This window comes from Mandrillus leucophaeus, unplaced genomic scaffold (genome assembly GCF_000951045.1).
Source record: "Mandrillus leucophaeus isolate KB7577 unplaced genomic scaffold, Mleu.le_1.0 Scaffold62, whole genome shotgun sequence".
Lineage (NCBI taxonomy): Eukaryota > Metazoa > Chordata > Mammalia > Primates > Cercopithecidae > Mandrillus > Mandrillus leucophaeus.
The window spans coordinates 5,125,709-5,146,405 of record NW_012106697.1 but is presented as its reverse complement, the minus strand read 5'-3'; the positions used below and the strand labels follow the sequence as shown (position 1 = coordinate 5,146,405).

Below are 20,697 nucleotides of genomic sequence, written 5' to 3'. Positions count from 1 at the left end.
TGACTGTGAGGGACTCGCCCTCGGGGCTGATCCTTCCAACTTTGGGCGAGGCTTCGGTCTCTGCTGCCTTCCATGCCTGGGGCCTGGACTATCCCGGGTTGACTGTGTGGTTTAGCTCTTCCAGAGAGCTAGTCGCAGGGTTTAAAGTCCAATTCCTTTTCGGCCCTGCAGAGTTTCGTGAGTGCTCACAGCTCATCCCTGTGGCTGTGTCTCCGTGGCCACAGCTGATTGGCGTCGCCTTGAAATCCCAGGCCGTGAGGAGTGAGCGAGCCCTGCTCATGCTCGGCGCTGTTGTTTTCAGTGGGTGTGCCCTGCACCTGCGTCTTTCCCCCATTCTCAGTAAGTGGCACCCAAGCAGGAAACCGGAAAACATCCTTCTCGGCCCCCTCTCGCCCACCTACTTCTTTTCCCGCTTAGTCACCAAGCCTTGTCGACCTTGTAAACATCTGCCAGATCTGTCCACGTCTCTCCATCTCCACAGCAGCCTCTTCCCTGGTCTCTCCACCTCCAGACCCGCCTGCTTCTTTGTACTCCACTTTTCACAGCACAGAGGGATCTTTATGAAATGAAAGTCTAGAAAGCTGGTCCTTTGCCCTTAGGTTAAACCCAGCACTTAATACGGCTAACAAACCCCAGCACGTGTTGGGTCCTGAGTGCCCCCACCCCTCCCTGTCTTTAGCACCGATTCACTTTCTGCACAGCAATGCTGACCTTCATAGCTAGTGTCTGCCACACGTCTGCATTCCCTTTCTCCCGCCATCACATTTGATTAGAAGTAAGAGCTACTACTTAAACTTCTGTTTTCATTAAAACAGTTCAAGGTTCAATCTTCCTATACTGTGTTCTTTCTGCAGCCAGCATTCCCTAAGAGAGATCTGTCATATCCTCTGCAGTTGCTTGTTTACTGTCTTCCCTGCTAGATTTGCAAGCAAACTCCAGGAGGGGTGGACTTGGTTTATCTTGGTGTCCTTAGTGTCTTTCACCAAATGCGGGCCCTGGCACAACGCAGTGAATGCCCATCCGTTGTGTTTTTACTTTTATGCCCTATCTAGAAAAAGTAGACCTGGTTTAGGATTATTTAGCAAATAATAGTTAGAAAAGAAATGGTAGAGGTGACATGGAGTCACTGAAACCATGTAAACCTGCAAGATAGCAGAAAGAGGGCCAGGAAAGGTGGTTAGACTAGACTGTATCCAAATGGGCTCAGCCACTGTGAATGTGCGTGCTGTGGTTACATCATCTCTAAAAGTGAAATGTAAAGCTTAAATCATCTCTATCACAGCCCGGTGCTTGGGCTTTGGTTTTGCTTTGCCTTTTTGTAAAAGAAGGTTTTTGAAAGTGAAAATATATTTTAGTGAATGCACGAACATTTTATTGGAGTATGGCAATAAAACCTGTTCAGAGTAAGAGACATTAGACATTGTACCTAGTTAAATCAGGTTTGCTTTTGCTATCCTGAGTAAAGGCCTTGCCTCTTGCCTTTTGAAGAGACTGGCATCTGATATAGGCAATTATAATGCTTCTTCACTGTTTTGCTTTCAGACCTCATTTAACACAATCTCTTACTGCTTCATCCCCCTACAAAGCAGTCTTTATTTTCATGAATGATATATTACATTGCTTCTGGTGCCTACTATTAGATGTTTAAGCTCTGCCCCAAAGATAGGAAGCACTGGTATTTGGGCCTAAAAAAAGATGTGAGGATTCTTAGATTTATATAATGTTCTTTCTCTGCATGTTTTGTTCTTACCTTCACATGTTGCCTGTAGGGCTTCTTTGCATTACAATAATGCAATCAAGCTACCTGATATGTATTGGACACCGTCTGGCATCTGCTTTGTTGAGCCACTTTTGAATGCCAGTGAGCATCGGTATAAGCCCTGCATAGAGATAGGGTTTGTCTCGTCCACTGCTTGATACACTCAGGGTCTAGTATAGTACTCTGCACACAGTTGGTGTTCAGTAAATTGTTATGGTGCAAATATCAAATGAATAAATGCTACTGAATCTGACTTTTGGCAGTTTCAGTCTTCCAGACAGTAGGGTTTCTTCAAGCGGTTTTAAACCTGAATCTGATTCTGCAAAGTAGTCATTCTTGGTGGGAGTGGTGAGCCTTTAAAGTTATCTGTAATTTTTATAAAAAAGCATTCAAGCATTCAATGGAGTAAAAGCACTCCATTTTACACTTATATAAATCATTTAGATCTGTGAAGGCTTTCCCGTTTTCTCCTTTTGTCCCTCCAAAAACACTATCCTAGGACTTCACTTGGCACAGGGAGGACAGACGTTTTGCACATGGTAAGTGCCATTCTTTCTGACTTGTGTCGTAAACTCGGAGGCTTTGAATAGTGGGGAGTGCTCTATACTGTCTTCCTGGTCACATGGCCCATGCCAGAGAAAAGGAAAGGATGGTTTGTTTGTATAGTACAATGGAACTTATTTCAATTTATTCTGTATTTGATTTTACATTCCTGTTCTCATATTTTTACCTTAATTACGTAGTAAATATTAAAAGATTGACTTCACCAGGTCCAGTGACAATAGCCAGTTTGATAATTCTTGTATGTACCCAAATGAATTCAGAGACCAGATGGGGAAAGATTTTGATAAAACCTCTAGTACATTACAACTGAAGTCTTTTCTTGTCCAAACTATTGTGAAACAGATGTTCTTTCTGTTTCATTTGCTAAATCTGGAAACGTGACTGCTTTTGGGACTTTTTCCTCTCTGCAGGTAATAAAGATAATCCTGATACTTTTCAAGTTGTTTGACAGAAGTGTAATCTCCCCAGAAGTCCTATTGGACAGGCTTCACTTTTCCTTTCGAGGAACACAGAGATATAGGAAATATGTTTTAATGAGTTATACCGAATGCTGAGCATAAAACCAAGTATTTTACTTTTATTATTATTATTTTTAGAAACAGAGTCTTGCTCTGTCACCCAAGCTCAAGGGCAGTGGTGCGATCGTAGCTCACTGCAGCCTCCAATTCCTACACTCAAGTGATCCTCTTGCCTCAGCCTCCTGAGTAGCTGGGACTACAGGTGTGTGCCACCATGCCAGGCTACTTGTTTTTACTTTTTTGTAGAGATGGGGTTTCTGTGGCCTCCCAAAGTGGGATCGCACTGGGATTACAGGCGCGAACCATGTCTGGCCTATTTCACTTTAGAAGTAAATTGAATGCCACATGCAGAGTTTGTTAAATTTTTTTTTAAAAGAAGGAAAGAAAAAATAAAAATAAACTACCTAGTCGCATCAGAAATGCCATACTCATTTTTGCCATTTTTTCCTTCATTAGAATTCAGTGCATTGTGTTATTTTGGTATCTCTGCAGTAACTTTCTATCATGTTATTTATGTTCTTTGTCTTATTTAAAGCTTCTGAGATTATGGATTTTTGTTTCCTTCCCTGAAATTAAGTGTTGTCACTCATATAGTACTAAACTGTCTACAGAATAGTGGGAGTCTTCCCTCTTTGAGTTGGGAAGATCCTAGTTTGAATCCTGGCTGTGCCGCTTTAAAGTTCATTAACTTCCCTTAGCCTCAGTCACCTGAACTCTGCAGTGGGGATCCTTATTCCTCAGAGTGTCATTGGGAGGACTCACGAATAATACGCTTGTACTTTGAGTTCAGTACCCAGCCTGTCTGAGCCAGCACTAAGAGGGACAGTCATCACACAGCGTTTTGCACACACCTCTCATGTCACATGCAGCACTGTTCTTCCTTTGGCTACTGTCTTGGTAAATCTTTACTAGTAAATGTTTCTTAAAAGCATTTACATTCATGGACATGATTCAGAAACCAACAGAGTTGTTTTTTAGATCTCATTTTGAGATTTAAAAACCGTTAGGGCAGAAACCAGATTTTATTTCTTACCTCAGAGTTTCCCTGTAGGACAGGAACCAGCAATAGCCTAATGATGGGTAACAGATGAGCTGATTAAGAATTCTAGAGATTTAAAACTTAAATTAGGATTGCCAGTTTTAGAGACTGTTTTAGAGACTGGCAATCCTAATTTAACATCTCCTTTTGAATTCCCCACCACAGGCACACTTTCACACATTCACTCTTCAATAACAGGTTGTTTCAAATTGTTAATACTTTTAGCTTAATATAGAAATTTCACTTTAGAAATTAATTTTTATTTCTCTGCCTTAATGCTGTAGATGTTGCATTCTGCTTTACTTCATTGTTGTAATGAGTAGTTGGCTCGCCACCATGTAAATAGGGAGAACATTCCAGTTTTTTACTTGTGTAGGAAAACACAGCTTGAAGTATCTAAATATCTATTTTAGAGTGAAATAAATTTATACTGACAGTATTTTTTAGTGTTTGAAGACCTGACTGTTACAGCGTTGGTGGCAAGTGTTAAGGGATCCAGGAACTAGACAAGTGATTCTGAGACCTGAGTTCCAGGTTTCTAAGTAATATCAGTTGGTCTACTGAGAACTTTGCCATAAACATATGCGTTCAGAAATTTCCTTTCTTAGCAGCAGCATCCTGAATTGATGAAAAGAATTACATCAGCCCAGTAAGAAACAATTCATGTTAAGTCCGTTGCTATGCCAGGATAAACTTTTTAAATCCCAATTATTTTTCCTGTTTATGTTTTGTCAAATAAGAATGTTCTGAAAACCTAAATTCTGTTTTCATTTAAGGCAGTGAATATGTCCCATATGATATGATTTTTTATCCTTCTAAGATGAAATCACCTTCCTCAGAATAATTTGTACTCCGCTAGGCACTAGCTAATGGAGGTGATGTCATGCTAAGCAGCACTTTAGTGAGTCTTGTGGGAACCAAAGCTCTGCTCCCAGGGGTGTGGATTTGGTGCTTTCATGTGGAAAAAGCGGATGATGACACGTAGAGAGCAAATGTGCGCGTGTCTGATGCTGTAAGGATTTCATTTACCATCATATAAATTTTTAGAAGTGTATCAAAATAAACTGATCACTGAGGCAATGTAGGTTGTTCAGATACTAATGATGAAGTTGATGAAGTGCACTGTAGTGTTTGTCCCTGAGAAATCTTTATCAAATAGACAATATTTTAAATCCTGTTGTAGAAGAATTCGTTTTTTCTTTCAGTGACCAGCTCTCTTACTAAAACAAAATTATCTGTTGTGTCTAATATCAGAAATGATTAATTTATAGTTATTTGTATTGATTGGTCTCTCTGACTTTTTTAACCTTATTAACTTGATGTATAGAAAGAAAATGACTTTGAAGTTAAGTCACCTAATATTTAGAGGAGATCTTAGATTGGTCTGAGCCAAGAAGCAAATATTGTAAGCACTCTGAAAAGCTGGTCACTATTTAAAAAGTTTCCACTACCAGTCGCAAGGAGAGAATAATTTTATCCCACAGTTTTATTGCTCGCAAAAGACACAAGTTTATTGAAAGTCAGTATTTCGGTGTGAGAATTACTAGACTGTTTGCAGAAGTGTTGAAAAGAGATCTTCAGAGCCTTGGTTGTCTGTAAGCTGGTCCACATTCGGGGGTTCCTGAGCACAGACTGTGAGCCCTGCATTTGGCAAATGCATTCAGAGAGCCAATCTGAGGCAGTCTGGGGCCTAGAAAGGATACTGCCAGGAGCTCCAAGCTCAGCTTCAGAAGTTAAATTAGACTTCATTTTTCAGAGCAGTTTTAGGTTCAAACCAAAACTGAGAAGAACGTACAGAGATATCCTATATCCCTCCTGCCCACCCCCCGCCTACATGCGTAGTCTCCCCCATTATCAACATCCTGCACCAGTGTGTACACTGACACACACTGACAGGTCATCATCACCCACACTCCATTGTTCACAATCAGGTTCACTCTTGGTGGTGTTTGTCCTGTGTGTTTGGACAATTTTACAAGGACGTGTATCCACCATTATAGTGTCACACAGAGTAGTTTCACTGCCTTAAAAATTCTCTGTGCTAGCCGGGCACAGTGGCTCAAGCCTGTAATCCCAGCACTTTGGGAGGCTGAGGCGGTCGGATCACGAGGTCAGGAGTTCGAGACCAGCCTGGCCAACATGGTGAAATCCATCTCTACTAAAAATACAAAAATTAGCCAGGCATGGTGGCATACGACTGTAATCCCAGTTACTTGGGAGACTGAGGCAGGAGAATCACTTGAAACCTGAAGGTGGAGGTTGCAGTGAGCCAAGACCATGCCACTGCACTCCAACCTGGGCAACAAGAGCAAAATTCGATCTCAAAAAAAACCCAAAAATTATCTGTGCTGTCTCCCTCCCTCCTAGCCACTGACAACCACTGGTCTTTTTACTGTCTCCGTAGTTTTGCCTTTTCCAGATTGTCAGATAGTTAGACTCATGCAGTATATATGGACTTTTCCAACTGGCTTCTTTCACTTAGTAATAATGCATTTAAAGTATCCTACATGTCTTCATGGCTTGCTGGCTCATTTCTTTTTAGCGTTGAATAATATTCTGTTCTCTGGATATACCATAGTTTATTTATTCATTCACCTACTGAAGGACATCTTAGTTTCTTCTAGTTTTGACAGTTATGAATAAAACTGCTATAAACATCTGTGTGCAGGCTTGTGTGAACATAAGTTTTCAGCTCCTTTGGGTAAAAACCGAAGAGTGCGTATTTACCATATGGCTGGATCATATGGTAAGAGTACGTTTAGTTTTGTAGGAAACTGCCAAACTCTCTTCTAAGTTGGCTGTACCATTTTGCATTTCCACGAGCACTGACTGAGCATCCCTGTTGCTCCACATCCTCGCCAGCATTTGGTGTTCGTGGTGTTCTGGATTTTGACCACTCTGCTAGGGGTGTGGTGATATCTCAATGTTGCTTTAATTTGCATTGCCCATTATGTGCAATCTGTGTATCTTTGATGAGGCCCACTGGATTTTCACTTTAGATTTTCTATAGATTGGCCATAAAGTCTTGAAACAAACCTATTTTCTCATGGATTATAATGCAATATCAGTAAACTGTTATGTGTTCACCTGTGTTTCCAGACTTATTAGCTACCCTGTACTGTTCTCTCAGTTAATCAAGTCAACCACAATTTGTTTCTCAACCGCAGGTGGCTAATGATTTTGTCTGTGGTCTGTCCGCTTTGAATTGATGTGCATGGGACAAGTTGGTCTCTATGATATTTATGGTTCAAGGAAGTTTGAGATTTCCTGCTACCTAATACATGTTTATTGTACATATAAAAGAAAAAAAGAAAGGCAGATAGACGGGAACATGGTACTGAGCATGATAGAGGCAAGGAAGGGTGGCTACTTTGATAGGAGAATACCCTTATTTTTGTCACTCTTGAAACAGGGCCAAGAGTTGAAATTGGCTAGAACAATCCTGACCTTTGTTGATATTATTTTATAGAATAATATTTATTGCTATTTTCTCACTTAAAAAATGCAGATGTTATAGAAAAAAATAGAAGATCTAGAGGAATGTTAGGAGTAAGTAGTTGTCAGTAATGCCATCACCCAGACAGCCACTATTAATAAATATATTAATATGTAGTATGTACTGAGTGACGAATGGCAGGTCACGTAGTACCTGTCTTGGTTATCAGATCAACTGTCGTGGTATGGCAGTGCTTATGTTCACATAATCCTGATTAGTTTTTGTTGTTAATCCCTTTCTTCGCCCAATTTATAAACTAAACTTTTTCATAGGTCTGTATGTATAGGAAAAAACATGCTGCATGTAGGGTTCAGTACTGTATTTGGTTTCAAGCATCTACTGGGGGACTTGGGAGCTACCTCCCGCCCCTGCCCCGCAGGTATACTACTGTATAATTATTCTTCTATCTAAAGTAAGAACTTCTGGAAGATAGGAACTTTGTCTTGTCTTCCACTCTTCCTATTTCCCAGGATGATATCTGGCATAAAGTATTTGTTGACTGACAAACTAAAAGATGATTTATCCCAATTACACTCACATCTTCCCTTGGTTTTCCAGAAAGCCTACAGGAGGTAAGACGGTAGAAAAGCAAAGGCTTCGTCGAAATGCAGAGCATAGACTGGCTCTTGGAGAAGGTCAAACATCCCCGTCTCCTGTGTTTAAATTGAGATGGTGGCGCTGGCTCTCCTCTGTATTATTAACGCACCTTTCCCCACTAGGGGTGCACACAAAACTGGGAGAGAGGGGAGGAAGGAGCTTAGCTTTGTCTTAATAGAAGGGAAGAAATTACGTTTTCCAAGAGACCTTGAAATTGGGGACCTTGGTAATGAGTTTCGGTTTGGAAAGATAAAGTTCTGGGATGGATTCCAACAATGTAACTGTACTCAGTGCCACTGAACTGTACACTTAAAAATGGTAAATTTTGTGTCTATTTTACCACAGTTTTAAAGATTAAAATTTTAAAAGTGGGGAAGTTACCTAGGACTTTCTAGAAGGACTTTTGTGGGTTAGCAATTCCTGTTATAGGATTGTGTATTATTTTGGTATTTCTGATTGTATCGTAGGAGTGAGGTTAAAGTTGTATTTTGACTGGAATTTTTGACATTGTCAGGGTTTCTAGAACCTGGAGAAGGTCATTCAGTATTTTTTGTTCTTGTTTTTTGTTTTGCCTTTGGTCTTGTTTTCCTCTATTTAGGGAGGTGGATTGCCATGGGAAGTACCTTTGCTTCTGAAAAGCCAGAGAATGCCTGGTAGAACCGCAGAAAAGTAGTAAGGAGCTGGCTTCTTCAGAGGCGGCATAGCAGAGTGGGAAGAGGACCCTGTGACTTAGCTTGTGACTGTCGACAAAGTCACTTTTAACCGCCAGAAATTGGGTTTTCTGACTTTTAGAATTTTGAAAAGATTAAAAATGAGTGCCTTGCAGAGCATCTGGTGTATATTAAGAGCTCAATAAGTGATAGTTGCTTTGCTTATAAGAACAGATTCACCTTGTGAGATACAATTGTGTGATGGAAGAATGAAAGCAGAAACCGTAGTTTTTACTTTTACATTTCGTGAGCCATTTTACTACCCTAAATGAGACGTTGGGTTTCCAAAACCCAGTTTAAAAATAAAGACTAGGCCAGGTCCGGTGGCTCTTGCCTGTAATCCCAGCACTTTAGGAGGCCTAGGTGGGCAGATCGCTTGATCCCAGGAGTTGGAGACCAGCCTGGGCAATGCAACAAGACCCTATGTCTACAAAAAATACAAAAATTAGCCAGACACGGTGGTGCACGCCTGTAGTCCCAGCTACTCGGGAGGCGGAGGCGGGAGGATTTGAGTCCGGGAGGTCGAAGCTGCAGTGAGCCGTGATTGCGCTGCTGCCCTCCGGCCTGGGTGACAGAGTGAGACCCTGCCTCAAAAGAAAAAAAAAAAAATTAGTGGAGATTTGAAACATCTTGATACTTTATCTTGGGAATCTAAGCATTGTAGAATTGTGTTATGTGAGTTATACCATTGTGGTGGGAAGTGTTTGATTTTTGTTTTAACTGTGTTGAGTTGCAGTTCTTAGAAATGACCTGCTGTGTTGTCTTACAAAAGAAATAAACTGTAATTTATATCTTAATCTTATGAGGGCATGTAAATATAAAAAATCGGGCTATATACTATCTATATGCTTTATGTAATTCACTATATATAATTCATAGCTCAGTTAAAAAGAGGGAGAGGCTAAATTGTATGTACCATTGCTAAGAAATCATTATCCCCAGAACTGACTCACATACACCTTTAACAGTAGAGGTGGAACTGAGGCATTAATTTGGAAAAATAATCACTGGGATAATTAATATAATGCAGTGGTTTTATGACTGATTTTTTATTAACTTCTATTTTCTTTGTATTCTAGTTAATAAAGGTATCCATGGAGAACAGTGAAAACTCAGTGGATTCAAAATCCATTAAAAGTTTGGAATCGTGAGTATTTAAATGGAATTCTTTATCATCAGAGAAAGATGGGGATGTGTAATACAGCAAACCTCCAGGAGTGGGAAAAGCAGAAAGAGAGTGGTCTCTCTTTCGGGCCAGAGAGACCAAGCTGACTTCCTACCTCAGACAGCGGTGTGGCTTTGCGTAAACTAACCTCTTCTCTAAGCCTTGTCTTTAACATGGAGCTAAAGCTTTTACAGAACTGAAGGGAAGATGAAAGGAAAGGCCTAGTAGGGTGTGAGACCCATAGTTGGAAACCTAGTCCTGGAACCAAAAGGACACTACAGGAGAGGCAGGACTCCCAAGCCCAGGTGCTTTCTACCCTCCTGAATCACTCTATAGCATTAGAGGGTTTGGGTTTGGGAGGAGTTTTTTGACCTCTTGTTTATGAGTTTTTATGACTAAAATGCAATGCCGATTTGCAGTCCAGGAAGGAATTACCTAGTTATGGATGAATTTTACCCTTTTTTTTCCCCGTGTCTTTTTGGAATATTCTGCTTACTAATGCTTCCAATAACTAGCAGATGGAAAAAGGGAAAAGATAAAACTCAAATTCGCTTTTTAATTCACGTCTGTTATTATTTATTTGGAATCTCTTGTAATACTTTAAATTCTGAAAGTTTATTTCTGAAACCCAGTATTATTATTCTCGGCTGCCCTGGAAATTACAAACTAATTTATTACTAAACGATACAATGACAGAAATACTATTAAGTTACCAGCAAAGATTTCACAATTTTTGTTTAGCAAAGGGATTTTTCTAGAAAGTAAGCTTTTGAAATGCAGTCCTATTTTAGAGAGTTGTTGTTGTTATTTAAATCATTTTAGCCAGTGTAGTGGTTTGCTCCTGTAATCCCAGCTACTTGGGAGCTGTGGCAGGAGGATCACTTTAGGTGGAGAGTTCGAAACCAGCCTGGGCAACATTATGAGACCCTGTCTCTACAAAAAACAAAAACAATTAGTCCACCGTGGTGTGTGTGCTTGTAGTCAGTCTTAGCTACACGCCAGAGGTTGCAGTGAACTATAATTGCACCACTGCACCCTAGCCTGGGCAACAGAGTAAGACCCCATCTCTTTTTAAAAAATCCTTTGAAAGTGATTTACACATTTTCCTACTACTTTTTTTCTTTCTTTCTTTTTTGAGACAGGGTCTTGCTCTGTCACCCAGGCTGGAGTGCAGTGATGTGATTATGGCTCACTGTCCTCCTGAGCTCCAGTAATCCTCCCGAGTAGCTAGGACTACAGACATGTGCCACCATACCTGGTTATTTTTGTTTTTTGTCTTTGTAGAGATGGGGGTCTTGCTGTGTCTCCCAGGCTAGTCTCCAATTCCTGGCCTCAAGGGATCCTCCTGCCTCGGCCTCCCAAAGTGCTGGGATTACAGGCGTGAACCACCCTGCCTGGCCCTCCCTTTTCATGTCATACAGAACACCACTTCAATAACAAGTTGTACGGGAGCCCCAGACAGGTTTAGGGTTGTTTTGATCCTGTGATAAGTTGCCCTCACATTCCCGGCTTTCACAGCCTCTGCCGTTTGTTAGGAGTATCCCCTCTTGGACTAGCTATCATATGCTTGTAAAGTACCTACCTCCTTAGGAGGCAGCCAGAGCAAGTGGGGAATAGGCGTTGGGAGCTGGGAATTATAGTTCTGTGATCCATTATCTGTATGACTCAAAGGTCAAGTCACGCTTTTAGGATTTAAATCTAATCTGTAAATGTGAAGCTCTTCACTTCTAATTAAAAATAACTGCTTTCTGACCTTGACTCCTTTAATTTACTACATTTAATCTTTTTCCAACGGTATTTTTGGAATTGTGTATAATGTGAGTGCATGAGTATATGGACTGTAGGTGTTAGTGTTTGGCAGTTCCTAGACCTGTTCTTTCCTGACTTTTAGTCTAGATCTGGGATCAAGCTTGACGCCTGTTTTTATCAAATTTCTTTGGAATATAGGCACACCCATTCCCTGACATGTTGTCCTAAGCCTGTTTCACCAGAATTAAGTAGCTATGGCTGGGCGCATTGGCTCACAACTGTAATCCCAGCACTTTGGGAGGCCAAGGCAGGAGGATCACTTGAGGCCAGGAGTTCAAGATTAGCCTGGGCAACATGGCGAGATCCTGTCTCTACAAAAAAATACAGAAATTAGCTGGGCATTGTGGGGCATGCCTGTCTGTAGTTGTAGCTACTCAGACGGCTGAGGAAGGAGGATCACTGGAGCCCAGGAGTTCAAAGCTGCAGTGAACTATGATGGCACCAGTGCACTCCAGCTTGGGTGACAGAGTAAAACCATGTTTCAAAAAAAAAAAAATAGAATTGAGTAGCTGTAACAGAGACCAGATGGCCACAAGCCTAGAACACTTAAGATTTAGCCCATTAAAAAAAAAGTGTACTGACCCCTAATCTAGATAGCAGAGATTTTTTTAGATAAGTGACTTCCAGACAGATATTTTCAATTATTTTCAATAATGCTTTTATATATTCATGAATAACTAATTTGTTAAGCTCATGGGGTTTAAGGAATAATTTATGAATTGTGATAAATATTGTGTTTTGAGTTATATTTGCATTTTGTTGATTTCCCATCATTTCAGGGTAATTTTTAAGATTTTTACTTTTACCTCAAAGGATAAAATATTTCACAAAGTTAATAAGTAATTTTTAAATTATAAAGGTATTTGATGGAATTTAGAGGAAAATGTAAAACATGGAAGTTAAAAGCCTGAACTCAGCTGGGCACGGTGGCTCATGCCTGTAATCCCAACACTTTGGGAGGCCGAGGTGGGTGGATCATGAGGTCAGGAGATCGAGACCATCCTGGCTAACAAGCTGAAACCCCCGTCTCTACTAAAAATACAAAAATTAGCCAGGTGTGGTGGCGGGCACCTGTAGTTCCAGCTACTCGGAAGGCTGAGGCAGGAGAATGGCGTGAACCCTGGAAACGGAGCTTGCAATGAGCCGAGATTGCACCACTGCACTCCAGCCTGGGCAACAGAGTGAGACTTAATCTCAAAAAAAAAAAAAAGAAAAAGCCTGAACTTTGAAGTCCAACAGATACTTTCCTTCCTTCTTGGCTGTGACACAATATTTGCATAACCTTTAGCGCATTTCTTAGCCTCATGTCAGGTCATTTTCTCATCTGTATAATTGTTGATGTGAAATTGAAATGAAGTCAACCAGCCTGTTTTATAACATTCAACAAGTGTTAACTGTTACTGTGAGTTATAGAAATTGCACTAATGTAAACAGAAAGCGTGGTCATTTCTACCTTTATGAAGTTGTTATTTGATTTCTAAACAGAAAAATCATACATGGAAGCAAATCAGTGGACTCTGGAATATCCCTGGACAACAGTTATAAAATGGATTATCCTGAGATGGGTTTATGTATAATAATTAATAATAAGAATTTTCATAAAAGCACTGGTACGTATCTTACATAATTTTTAATCCTTTTCAAATATTTGCACCATTTACATTTGATACTAAAAGGAGTATTATTGAGGTATGATTGGTCAGTAAACTGTGACACAGACTAGTTGTGAAGTAGAGATTGGGCAGGACCTACAGGTCCTGTGATACATGGACATGTATCCTGTGATACGTTGAGGCTGCTCAACGTCACAGCCTCCTTTTCCATCAGCTGGCCTCCTATCTGTATGCTTGGCTGCTTCTGCCCTGACTTCTCTGTAGTCCTTGCTGCTTTTTCTTCTTTCTACTCCCTCTTTGAACCCATAAGGTTCTCAAAAAACAGTTAAGTGGTAGTATTTATTTTTTTCCCCAGAAACTGCAAGACATGTCACAAGCATTGCCTTATTTAATTTTATGACAACCTGGAAAGTAACGATGAAATTCTGAAAGGTTAAAAACCTTGCACAGTCACACAGTATGGCGGCAGAGCTAGGTCTATGTGGCTCCAAAGCCCAAAATCTAAATCCGTCTTCTGTTCTGCTTCACTTCCTCGTATCTTCATGTGCTCTGTTGCCTGTCTTCCCTTACCCTACGAAGCTCCCCATCTTAGAGAGACCTTTCTTTTACTCTGCTCCTTTTAATTCCTTTGATATTTTATCTCCTTCCCTTCTTCCTTAAATTTTGAATACATGCAGTTTAAGCCTGTACTCTTCACTTGTTTCTGTTCCTTCTTGAGTCTTTTTCTATTTTCTGTCTCTACTGCTGAAACTGCTCGCGTTAAACTTACCGTGGCCTTGTCACCAGATTCCCCTCTTGACTTCTGTACTAGGTACAACTTGAATGTAGTACTACATTTGAGAATTGTTTTCAGAAATATAGATAATAAAATCCTTCACAGTGCCAGAAAAGCTAATTAATATTTGGTGTATTGATATTTTTTTCTTGACAGTTCTTTTTAAAGCTTGCTTTTATTCATAACATGTAAGCAATGTTGTATTCTGCTTGTTTCGCTTAAAGTAATAGCATTTTTCATATGGCTGCATAATTTTCATATCTGTTATCGTGATTATATAATACTGCATCCCCCAAAATACCATTCACTTAATTTCAAAAGTTTACTGTATGAATGAACGTTATGGCTGTTTCCCTTTTAAATTGATGCTGTGATAGTTCTTTGAATTGGCATATTAATCACATTAGAGTTAATTTTTAATCAGAGAAGCTATAGTAGATCTAATGTGGGCCAGTACCTATCAGAGTGGTAGTGGAAAGGGAAGGAAGATCACACTGGGAAGATAGCAGGGTTTGTGTCAGATTAGTTATAAGGAGTGAGGAGAGAATAGTTGAAAATGGAGCTCTAAATGGTACCACTTTTATTGCTTTTGGCTATAAGTTGAGATGCCACCTTCGACCATTAACACAGCACCTTGTTTACTTTTGCTTTATGCATATTTGGAAATTTACTTCCAGATATTCTGCCTCACATTTCTAGTTTTAGGATACCTTCTTCCTATAGAATTTTGCACTGTTGGCTCTATTGTTTAAAAAACCAAAAACAAGTATATCATTCCACTACCACCAGCACCTCCCCCACATATTTAGACCAGCAGTCTGGGTTTTGCCCTCAGTGAGCTCCTTTCCTACTTTGCAATGTAAAAGTTGGGTTCTCATGAGATCTCTGGCAGGCTGGTGTTGGGCCAGCTGCCGTGGCTCACCCCTCTAATCCCTCTAATCCCAACACTTTGGGAGGCCAAGGCAGGAGGATCCTTGAGCACCAAAGTTCAAGATCAATCTGGCAACATAGGGAAATCCCATCTGTACAAAATAGAAAAAAAGGTAGCAGGATGTGGTGGTGTGCACCCATAGTCCCAGCCACTCAGGAGGCTGAGGTGGGAAGATAGCTTGAATCTGGGAGGTTGAGGCTGCAGTAAGCTGTGGTTGCTGTACTCTAGCCTGGGCCGCAGAGTGAGATCCTGTCTAAAAAATAAATAAAATAAAAAATAAAAAGGCAGCCAATACAGCACCAGAAGCCAGTGACCTTGTCACACAGCTGAGATAATCAACAACGTTTTGGAGATATGTGTAGACTTTTTGTATTTAGTCTTCATACCATCAAATTCACTCAATTCTGAGGGGTGTTTCCCACCGAGGTTTAGCATTTTGAAATCTGAGTGCATCATGCAGTCCATCTGTACATTAATGTAGAAGGTTCTCTAGTGGAGTGGTAGAAAGCCCAGGAGCCCTGGCTACAGGCCCAGCATAGCTTTGTCACTTTAGACTGGTTTGTTAACCCTAGTACATGTCCCACATCTGCACAAGTGAAGCTAGTAATAATACAACTCTCATGGTGATTGGAAGGATAGAGATTACCCGTAGCAGAATACCTGATGAACCGTAATGATGTCTGGGGGTTTTCCTTCAAGACACTATAAATGTTGTAATGCTATCTTAAAATTGTTGGGAAGTTAGAATCAGAGACATGCAGTTCCTCTGAGTATAACAGATGTGTGTGTGTATTATAGGATCATATTGTTTTCTAGTTTTATTTTTTTTTTCATATGATGATTTTCCCATGGCAACATTTTATCTGTGAAAATGACAACATAGTATATCCCATTATATAAGTGAGTGTAACTTGTCTAACCAAGCCCCTAGTGTTAGACATTTGTTTCTGTTTTTCACCTGCCTAAACAGCTGTGAAAGATCATTTTGGCTATAACACTGATAAGCTTATATTATAAAATATCTTATAAGCTACAAAGTTGAAGAGATTTTGTGTCACCAAACTCAAAGTAGTTAGAGTTCTCTTACCATTTAAAAGGAAGAATTTATTGTGGACTTTTGAATTGCTAGGTAGTTAATTTCATTTCAAAGTAGTTATTCTTTGCTTTCAATACAATTGAAAGTAATTCTTTCTGTTCCAAGGAATGGCATCTCGGTCTGGTACAGATGTTGATGCAGCAAACCTCAGGGAAACATTCATAAACTTGAAATATGAAGTCAGGAATAAAAACGATCTTACACGTGAAGAAATTGTGGAATTGATGCGTAATGGTAAGAAGAAACAATTAGAAGAGTGAACTTCATTGTACAATTTTATATTATGGTCTAGCAATAATTACATGTATAATATGAGAATTGTGGAATTATACTGTACATAACCCTAATCTTACATACTTTAGTAAGAAGTTAAAAAAAAGTTATTTATGCCAACTTCCTAAAATAGTTTGAGATGTGTTGCTGTGCCCCAGGTTAGATTAAGATGATCTCTCAGTTTTATTCTCAGTTTCTTCATCATGTTCCCATACAGTATATCTGAAGTTGTTGAATAAAGTCATGGATTTTTTTTCCTTTTATTTGCAAATGTCTTTCCAGTTTCTAAAGAAGATCACAGCAAAAGGAGCAGTTTTGTTTGTGTGCTTCTGAGCCATGGTGAAGAAGGAATAATTTTTGGAACAAATGGACCTCTTGACCTGAAAAAAATTACAAGCTTTTTCAGAGGGGATTGTTGTAGAAGTCTAACTGGAAAACCCAAACTTTTCATTATTCAGGTAATGTATAACTGAGTGATTTGGTTGTTGACGATTAAGCAGGGGTTACTTTTCTCAATTGGAAATTATCCAAAGGATTTGTGGTTTTTTTCCTGAAGTTAATGAACTATTGTTATTTTTCATTTATTTAAACTACCACTTAAAAGATACAGAGTAAATTTTAATTTTATACTTATATCAAAAAGGCTCAGCATAATTAACATCCATTTTTACATAACGTTTTTAGGAATAAGTTACATGTTCACACACAAATTTTTATAAATAAATATTTATTTTCTAACACCCAGGCCTGCCGTGGCACAGAACTGGACTGTGGCATTGAGACAGACAGTGGTGTTGAGGATGACATGGCGTGTCATAAAATCCCAGTGGAGGCCGACTTCTTGTATGCATACTCCACAGCACCTGGTGAGAAAGTTACACATAATGAATGTTACATGTGGATTTTAAATGAATTACACTGTGACTAATCAGAATTATACAATGAAGAGTGTGTTTCAGAGACTGTCAAGATTTTGATATCCCTAAAGATATCAAACTTGTTTATATTTTAGGGAACCTTCATCAAAGAGAAGGCTCAGAAAGTTATCTTTAGCCAAAAGTTTGGCTAGAAAATATGCATACATAGCCAGGCGCGGTGACTCACGCCTGTAATCCTAGTGCTTTGGGAGGCCAAGGCAGGCAGATCACTTGAGGTCAGGAGTTCACAACCAGCCTGGCCAACATGGTGAAACCTCGTCGCTACTAAAAATACAAAAAAATTAGCTGGATGTGGTGGCACATGCCTGTAATCTCAGCTACTTGGGAGGCTGAGGCAGAAGAATTGCTTGAACCTGGGAGGCAAAGGTTGCAGTGAGCCGAGATTGCACCACTGCACTCCAGCCTGGGCGACAGAGCGAGACTCCGTCTCAAAAAAAGAAAAAAAAATATGCATACATAGAGTAGACTAGCACGATGTCATTCATTGGACTTATGTGGCAACAGAGGCCAAGTCAGAGCTTCCGCTGCATCTTATAGAAGAAGAGAGGTGTGTGTCTCAGGAATTATTTGAAAGGTAGTAAATAAAAAAGATAAACATGACTAGTATACAAGAGGATAGATGTGGAGTGGGAGAAAATAAAGAAGGTAAAAAATGATACCTCCACTTTTTTACAGTTAACCTCCACTTTTTTACAGTTCTGCTGCACATCGTCTAAATAAATATTTGTTGATTATACCACTGTTTACTTACACAACTAACTCAGGGTGTCAGAGTTTGGAAACTTAAAGTAAATGTACTCTTAAGCAGTGTGGCATTTTAAAATATGCTCAATATGGTTTATTTTATCCTCTAGGCATCTTTCCAAGCAAAGTACCTCTAAGTTAAAAGCAATGGGTCTAACATTTAACCTAGAAAACAAAGTATGATAAATACACTATTTTCCCTTTTTAGAGCTTTTGAATACTCGGTAGTGTGTTTATTATACTTTATTCAGATGCTCTGTAGACAAGCAGGACACTCAAAGCAATTTATTTCTAGACTAAGTCAGTATTAAAATAAGGTGAAATCTGATTGGAACACTGTGCTACTTAAAATGATCCTTTTTATACATCTTTACTTTTGCATCTTCTGTGTGTTTGCTGTTCTTGCCTATTGAAAGGGGAGTCCAAGTAGTAAAACTTTGAATAATTCAGTGTTCGTGAAGCTGGTCCCGGCCCCTGTCTTTGCTGAAAGCAGGGGGTGTACGCATAGCACACATTCTTCCTTCTTCAGCATCATTTCTTCTGAAACCAAAGGTGTCTTTTTTTTTTCTTTGGCTAATAAGACTTGTGGGTTTATGCTTATTCTTGCCTTTATGACTACATAATAATTTATAGAATCAACTAAAATCAGCTATCCATGGTATTTTCGTTGTATTTTGCCTTTTAGGTTATTATTCTTGGCGAAATTCAAAGGATGGCTCCTGGTTCATCCAGTCGCTTTGTGCCATGCTGAAACAGTACGCCGACAAGCTTGAATTTATGCACATTCTTACCCGGGTTAACCGAAAGGTGGCAACAGAATTTGAGTCCTTTTCCCTTGATGCTACTTTTCATGCAAAGAAACAGATTCCATGTATTGTTTCCATGCTCACAAAAGAACTGTATTTTTATCACTAAAGAAATGGTTGGTTGGTGGTTTTTTTCAGTTTGTATGCCAAGTGAGAAGACGGTATATTTGGTACTTATTTCCCTCTCATTTTGACCTAGTCTCATACGGCAGAGGGTACTTTAAGTCATACTCCTTCCATCAGGTGGAACCACTGTGAAGCTACCTCAAACTTATAGCCAGGTAGTTGCAATTGAATTAAATTAGGAATAAATAAAAATGGATACTGGTGCAGTCATTATGAGAGGCAGTGATTGTTAATTTACAGCTTTCATGATTAGCAAGTTGCAGTGATGCTGTGCTATGAATTTTCAAGTAATCGTGAAAAAGTTAAACATTGAAGTAATGAATTTTTATGATATTCCCCCCACTTAAGACTGTGTATTCTAGTTTTGTCAAACTATAGAAATGATGATGTGGAAGAACTTAGGCATCTATGGGCATGGTCAAAGGCTCAAACCTTTTGTTTAGTATTGATATACAAAGGTGACCTAACTGCATTTTTAGACCATTTATCTGGGATTATGGTTTTGCGATGTCTGTCCTGAACACTTTTGTTGTAAAAAAATAATAGTAATAATAATGTTTAATATTAAGAAAGAAACTAAGTATTTTATGTGAGAGGAAGTGTGAACAAACTTGACTCTTTAAGACTAAAACATAACATTCCTAGAGGGTGGAGTTTTAACTGTAAGGTGCTACAGTGCAGCTGATCTACCAGCAAAAATACCTTCTGATTTGTCCCTATGCAGATCAGGTGAGCTTCACATACCAGCAGTCTATCTGAAGAGCTGTGATATAAAAAGCCCAAACTGTTGATTATTAGCCAGGTAATGTGAGTAAATTCTATAGAGACATATGAAAATACAACTTAAATAATAAAAAATGGAATATAAGGAAAGCAATAAATGGATGGGCTGAGCTGCCTCTAACTTGCGAGCAGATGGTTTGATCTTGAGCAGAGACAGGACTCGGCCTGTTCCGTGAAGGCAGAGCCATGGAGCATGGTTTCAGGAAGGGCCTGCAGCCCGCTTCTCCATACACACTGGTGTGTGTGGACGATGCCGTCAGGGCACCATTGCCAAGTAAGAAAGTGAAGCAAATCAGAAACTTGTGAAGTGGAAATGTTCTAAATGTGGTGAGTTACAATAAAAAATCATAGTACTCTTTGTAGCACAATTCTTAAGCATGTTATTTTCTGTTGAAGTTTACAATCAAAGGAAAATAGTATATTTTATACTGTTTACTGAAAGAAAAAGACCAGCCGCAGGCCAGAGCTGAGCACCTAGCCTGGGAGGCAAGCTCCAGGCCTCACAGGTGCTGAGCCGTCACTCACCAAGTCTCACTGGCTTCCAGTCTGACATTTCACGGGAGATTTCTTGTTGCTCAAAAAATGAACTCGCATTTGTCAATGACTGTTTTTCTTACTAGATCTGTAACTTTTCTAAGTACACATAGCATGTAATGGTATCTCATTAAAGTGTGTTCCTGTGTGACAATTTTGTACAAATTTGTTATTTTCCATTTTTATTTCAAAATACACATTCAAACTTAAAATTACCAAAGTGTTTGAGTTTTTTGTTGCTGTTGTTTTTGATGTTGTGCTACTAATTGGAAGTTAACATGTTTTTAATCAGAAGCATGATTTGGAAGAGTCAAAGAGGAAGCACCAGAACTCTAGCCTAGTTTTTGAGGTGGTGGCAGTTACTAAACAGGGCCGACAGATCACTTACGCTTCCCAAGTCCTTGCAGAAGGTCCTGACCCT

General features: G+C 39.5%; 1 protein-coding gene across 2 annotated transcripts; it reads left to right on the top strand.

Annotated features, from left to right (window-relative positions):
- Positions 1-99: 99 nt before the first annotated feature.
- CASP3 (caspase 3, apoptosis-related cysteine peptidase) lies at positions 100-20,193 on the top strand. Of its 2 annotated transcripts, XM_012000159.1 has the most exons (8): positions 100-339; positions 9,763-9,830; positions 13,143-13,267; positions 16,178-16,306; positions 16,628-16,803; positions 17,091-17,211; positions 18,713-18,974; positions 20,003-20,193. In XM_012000159.1, exons 2-7 carry the CDS (start codon positions 9,778-9,780, stop codon positions 18,940-18,942), a joined length of 834 nt encoding a protein of 277 aa, XP_011855549.1. In that variant the 5' UTR covers positions 100-339; positions 9,763-9,777; the 3' UTR covers positions 18,943-18,974; positions 20,003-20,193. The 2 variants fall into 2 exon arrangements, with proteins under 2 accessions (XP_011855549.1, XP_011855548.1); XM_012000158.1 differs by having other exon boundaries at positions 18,713-20,193.
- Positions 20,194-20,697: the final 504 nt, after the last annotated feature.

What these genes read in the sequence shown, in the direction of transcription:
- CASP3 (XM_012000159.1), top strand. Translation starts at nt 9,778, where the DNA reads ATGGAGAACAGTGAAAACTCAGTGGATTCAAAATCCATTAAAAGTTTG. An exon ending in TCCATTAAAAGTTTGGAATC is followed by an intron (nt 9,831 to 13,142) that starts GTGAGTATTTAA and finishes ATTTCTAAACAG; the next exon opens with AAAAATCATACATGGAAGCA. An exon ending in TGCATACTCCACAGCACCTG is followed by an intron (nt 17,212 to 18,712) that starts GTGAGAAAGTTA and finishes TTTGCCTTTTAG; the next exon opens with GTTATTATTCTTGGCGAAAT.